The 6,000-nt window shown below is 44.1% G+C and overlaps 1 protein-coding gene across 2 annotated transcripts in view; it reads left to right on the top strand.

Moving 5' to 3' along the window:
* Positions 1-2,925: 2,925 nt before the first annotated feature.
* TMEM117 (transmembrane protein 117) overlaps positions 2,926-6,000 on the top strand; it is a 174,743-nt gene continuing 171,668 nt past the window's right edge. For both annotated transcript variants that reach the window (XM_088055289.1, XM_088055288.1), the window contains exon 1: positions 2,926-3,226. In XM_088055289.1, coding sequence (XP_087911415.1) covers positions 2,950-3,226 — 277 coding nt within the window. In that variant the 5' untranslated portion in view covers positions 2,926-2,949. The remainder of the gene's footprint in view (positions 3,227-6,000) is intronic.

The following is a 6,000-nucleotide window of genomic DNA, read 5'->3' as shown; positions in this document are numbered from 1 at the left end:
TTCAGCAATGACCAGAACTAGTACATACTGCATTAAAACCCAGTAATAATGCAATGCAAAGAGAATCCTGTAAACGTTTTCCTGGGATGTCAGCAATACCAGCACACTGACACTAGGGACCACATCCCACATTAAAAAGCTTTGGTTGACAATTCGGCTGGAGTGCAATGTCAACAACTCTGGCAGGCTGCACAGAGGCATTTTGCCCGACACAGTGACCATATAGACTGTGTGTGCACCCTGGAGCCTCAGCATATCCCCTTCCCAAGTAAGTAAATTGTGTGTAGATCTCCTTCGCCTCCCAAATATTAGGGTTTTGAAAGATCGTCCTGAGCGATCTGTCTGTTATTGCCAGCCCCGTGGTTTTGCTTTGGGATAATAAATACCCAGATTTGACCGCCCGTTTCCCGTGTTTGTAAATTTGCATAATGCTGGAGTCTGACCGATGGGAATTGAGCGCTGCTCGGGTTTGGTTCACCTCGGCCGGCTGGATTAAGCCCCCGTGGCTCCCCGGCCACCCTTTTCCAGGGTGAATAAACACCCGCGGCACACCGCGCAGGTTTTGGGTTCTTGCTGGCAGGCTCCGGGGGAGGGGCTGGCACGGACGGGCAAGGGCGCCGGGGGCGTCGGGACCCTGCCGCAGCGGCGCCGCCCGCTGCCGCCGCGGCTGCGGCACTGCCGGCGCCGCTCGCCCGCGCCCGGGAGCGGAGCGGAGCGGAGAAGAACGGAGAGGAGAGGAGGGGAGGCCCCCCCCCGCCGCACCCGCCCCCCCCCCGCGGCGGCCGGGGGGCGGGACGCCGCTGCAGCCAGCGCCGCTGTCAGCGCCGAGGGGCTGGGGGGCCCTGCCGGCCGTGGGGGCAGCGGGGCGGAGCGGGGCCGCCCGGCGGCCAGAGCCGCACCGGGGCGGGTGCCGAGCCGCGCCGCAGCAGCAGCAGCGGCAGCAGCAGCAGCACCGCGCCCGCGGCGCCGGATCCCCCCTGGCGGGGAGGGCGGCGGGAGGGCGGGCCGGGGGGGGGGCGCGGCGGGGGCCCGTGCCCCTGTGCCCGGCGGGGCCCCGCGGCCGCAGCCGCCGCGCCGGGTGAGGTGGCCGCGGGTGCCCGGGTCTGCGCCGGGGGCAGGGGGGAAATGTCGATTTAACAGGTTGCGATGGGCGTGTGGTCAGCGGCGCTCTTGGCGCCCGCGCTTTTGGCTGTGAGGTAGGTAGGAGGATTTTGTTAGCAACTTGTCACTGCCGCTATTGCTAATATTGGCTTCTGATGCTATAAAACGCTTCCTAGGAAGCCGCGTCTTCAGCTGGGTGTTGGGTAACTCTCGGGTGTCCGGCAGCTGTCAAAAATACCGGGACATGTAGTTGTTGATCTCCAGCCCCTTTCGGGCTTTAAGATGGTTCATACACATAAGGAAATACCAAAACTTTTTCTTAATGGTAACAGAACGAAAGGAGAACAAGAAATATATTTGGGCATCTTTATGGCTCTAAAGGCAGTTTAATCTCCCCAGGGTTGTATTTTCTTAGGCAACGACCCTTACTTTACGAAAAAAAAAGAGAAGTGATTACTTTTTTTCATAAAGTTTTTGAAGGACCGACACTCCTTCGTGCTAACTGTTTAACTCTGTAATGTGGTATTTTTTTATTTTTCATATGTAATTTATGCATAATGGTACATTATTTCTGTCATTTACTGAATGCATTGTCTGAATCTGTTGAGAGGTTCTTTTATTCTTTTCATTTAATAGGCACAGGATTCCTTGCAATTTTACTAATATAAATTGGGTTATGCAGGTAAATAATTTTGGGACTAACTAAAGAGAGACATTGAAATTTGAGACATTTCTAAGTTTGCTAGTCCTAAGTTAGAAGTCCAGGAAGGGATGAGTAATTGATCAGGGGTTTTAGGTCTTTTGTGGGATGGTTTTTGTTTGGTTGGTTTGGTTTTTTGCTGCAGGACATATGACATTTGCAAAAATTTGTCACTGTATCCTTCAAGGATCATGCTGTAATAAACAAGCAATATTACTAGACACTTTTATTTTTCTTCCTACATACTGTGTTGCTTGAATAATTTTGGTGTTCTGTGACACAAAGGCCTTGTATCTTTGTGCATACAAAGTGGTTCAAGAGGATGAAAACTATTTGGCTGTGAATAAAAGAAAAAGAAATCAAGTGGCAAACAACTAAAATGTTAGCCATGCTCAGTTGCATTTTTCTATGGCAGTACTCAATAAGTTGGCAGGTTTCAAAATACAGTTTTTGTATTCATACAGAACAGTCTGTTTTCAGGGTGTCTTACTTTATGGTTTTGAAAAGCTATGGGCGTACTCCCTGAAGGCAATGAAAAGACTTTTACAGGCTTGCCTGACTTGCAAGAATTAATTCTAAAATCTTTTCCTATATGTCGTTCTTTCATATGAGCATTGTTTCTGATGTTTCTGGGTCATATGCTTTTAAACTTCCAGTAGAAGACCTCTGGACTTCTGGGCTGGTTCCATCCTTCTCCTATACGGAGAAAGATTCAATTTAGGCTTAGCATGAACCTTTGTGAAATTTGTGTTGTATTTTTTGTGCAGCTGGAAAGGCAGTCTGGGTTTTAGGTAGCTTGCCATGTTCTTATATTCATTCTTTTCACACCCCATTATGGAGGAGGCATGAAAAGTATATTTGAGACTGAAAATCCTCTGCTACAATGTGTATATGTTTGGTTGTTGTTTTTACATTGGAATAGAGAGAAATTTCAGGTTTTCTCTCCCTGGATCCAACAATATCTTTTGATTGAAACTTTCATTTCTAGTCAAGTCTAAAGTGTTAAAAATCGCTGATGACAAGGTTGCAATGATTTGATTTTTGTAATATATTGAGTCTCTTCTAAGCTCTGAGAATTTGGGGTATATATAACATTATGCATTTGTGTCTTTACATATAGGCAAAACCCAGTTCTTCAGTATCTGAGGATGGATAAAGACTTCCGCTACTACTTCCAGCACCCGTGGTCTCGCTTAGTTGTGGCTTACTTAGTGATCTTCTTTAACTTCTTAATATTTGCTGAGGACCCAGTATCTCACAGCCAGACAGAAGCCAATGTTATTGTTGTTGGTAATTGTTTCTCCTTTGTAACAAATAAATACCCTGAAGGAGGAGGCTGGAGATTTTTGAAGGTGTTTCTGTGGCTCCTTGCCATTCTCACAGGACTAATAGCTGGGAAATTTCTCTTCCATCAGCGCTTGTTTGGTAAGTTAAACAATGCATCTACTGACTTCCTGGAAATGGCTTTCTGACTTTTCCTTTTAGCTTTCTACTCGTGGCAGTTTTGTAAACTTTGCTTTGAATCGCTTCTACTATTTAGAGCTGTATAGAACATCAAAGCTTACACCATTGTGGCAGCTAATGCCATAGCATAATTCTCAATGATTTCAGTCAAAGAAGGATAAAAATAGTGAAAGCTGACATATTTTAAATACTTGGGGGGTCAGTAATTTTCAGTTTTTCCATGTTTGCACCTTCAGACCAGTTTTTAGGTCTTATGTAACTTTCTCAGCAACTTGAAGAAAATAAATTCTTCCTTGAGGCAGCAACACTGCATGTCTTGTCAAAAGACACTTAAGTGGAAGCAGAGGCTCTTGTAAGTATTAGCAGAGCTGTGCTGAAGAGCTCCCACATGAAAATAGGAATTCTAGAGAGGTAGGACCTCCCTCTGTTTTAGTACAAGAGCAAATCATTAAAATGGAAAGGTGGGAAATGGGGGAAAACATGACAGTAAATGTTTCCATACACAAGATATGACTTAACTGAGGAACATACTGTAGATGGACTAAGTGAAAGGAATGAAATGGCCCTGGAATAAATTCAGCGACTGAGAACTTAGGAGTAAATATATAGAGGTACAAAAATATCCATTGTTGTCTTAACTTACGTGTAGAGAATGTTGCATCTGAAGGCTCAGGGCTGTCTCTGTGTTTTAGAGATAATTAGAAATCTTCAGTAGAAAAGATTTCTTTGTTCCTGCCATTTCGACTATTCTTTGAAACATCTGATTCTGGTTGCTGCTGGTCTAGATGGACAACCCACATATACTGGTAGCACTGCAGGATGGATGGTTACTGGAACACCTGGAAGCACATGAGCAATAGGCCATTTCCTTAGTCTGTCTCATTCTATTAAGATCAAGAGATAGCCACTATTGTTTCAGTAAATCAAATGTAAAGCTGTTGTGTTGAGGAATGAACAAACAAAGACACATTAAGATACTTCTTTTAATACAGACTTCTCTTGAAACACTTATTCTGAAAAATAATTAGGCATCATGAAGATTATTCAACTATTTTACCATAGTATAATGGTAAATGTAAAATAGTCCCATAAAGAGGACATTTTACCTGGAACAAGGGCTATCACAAGAATGTTTTCAATTCTGGCTTCCCCAGTTGAGAAATTATATTGTTAAACTGAAGATGTTTAAGGAAAAGTGATGAAACTGATAAATAGAAAATTAGCCTGATAGTGAGAGGATTGAGAGGATAAAGGAAAGATTAGAGAGTGACTTGCTCAAATTTGAAGGACAGAACTTTCAGTTCAGCATATGTAATCCAAGGTCCAGTGCTTGGAAGTGGCAGATAGCCAGTATTTTTTTTTTTTTTTATCTGAAAGGCTAGACAATCAGTGGAACAAGTTTTTATGGGATATGACCTCATCAAGACACGAATTTTTCTTTTTGAGAACACACTTTTCTGACTACTGAGTAATTGTAGTATATTAGCAGTACCCATCTTTTATTTCTGCGAGGATCACATGTCTGACTATACCGATGTTTGTGGCAGCTCTAAGATGGGATCAGCATTGACAGGAAGCTAATGGGTAAGAAATTCCTAACCCTGAAGGCAGTGCTGGTTTGTGGATATTTGTGGTTGTGGTCTGGGCATAGGTACAGTCTGATTTGAAGCTAGCTTCTGCACATTGAGTTTCATGGCAATTTGAGCCAATGTAGATCTGTCACAACCCCACCCTCCTAATGCCAGCCACATCATTTTGGTGCCTCCCTTGAGCCAGTGCTGCTGTTGATGTGACAGTGCAGCAAGCCAGCTCAGGCAGCCAATCTCATGGAAAATCAGTTCCTTCTGCTGCCGTCTGCAGCATCTCCTTGAACTGATGTGATTGCTTGAGTGCCAGTGCTGATGAAATGGCCAAGGGCTGTGCAGCCAAGATAGCTGGAGGCTGTGGCAGCCGTACCTTGTGTTGGCTCGAGTGCTGTGGGACTGCACCCACACAGTGTGACAGTGGGAGTGTGCTGCTGCTTGTGATACACTGCGAGCAGATGGCAGGCAGTGTGACTGGAGCTGACTGTACTGCTGACTGATGTGGCTGTGTAGCTGGTGTGGATAGAGATTGCTTGATGAGATGTGGGTTTACAGCTTCAGTTATCTCTGTGTCTCCAGAAGGTTTGTACAGCCCATGCTGAAATATTTTCTGCTTGTTATTTGCTACTACTTTAATGACTTCATTGCTTAGAAATCACTTCTTTTATTGGGATCCTCATCAAATATATCTGGATCTTCTGGCATCAAGCAGTTAATGAATTCACCGCTTTTTGGTTTTAATTTCCCTAGTCTATTTTTCTGAATAGCTGCTAATTTTGTAATTTGTTTTCTATTTATTTTTATTTTTTTTTAATGTATAATTGCTTGGGACAACTCTGGTTTTAACTCCTTGTTTATTTATTTTGTTGTTTTTTTTTTTTTTTTTCTCTGCTACACTCTGTTTGCAGGGGCAATTGTGACTGGTTGTTTCTTACGGCCTGTGTATAACTTCCTGCAGTCAGGAAACCAAGTAGCACCAGTCAATCTCCCCCTGTCAGATCTTGGCTCACAGTGTAGGCTGCAAATTGAAAATGAAAAGGATTAGTCTGCACATATCATTTTAAATGAAGAGGAAGGGAAAGGATTTTCTTTCTCTATGCCCTTTCTGCTTTTTTGTTCCTTGTCTTCTGTATTTCTTGCTGTTGAGTTTGC

The sequence above is a fragment of the Pseudopodoces humilis genome, chromosome 5 (genome assembly GCF_049639895.1).
Source record: "Pseudopodoces humilis isolate 2021_Gansu_Grassland_sample_001 chromosome 5, ASM4963989v1, whole genome shotgun sequence".
In the NCBI taxonomy this organism is placed as follows: Eukaryota; Metazoa; Chordata; class Aves; order Passeriformes; family Paridae; genus Pseudopodoces; species Pseudopodoces humilis.
This window is presented reverse-complemented; position numbering and strand designations above follow the sequence as displayed.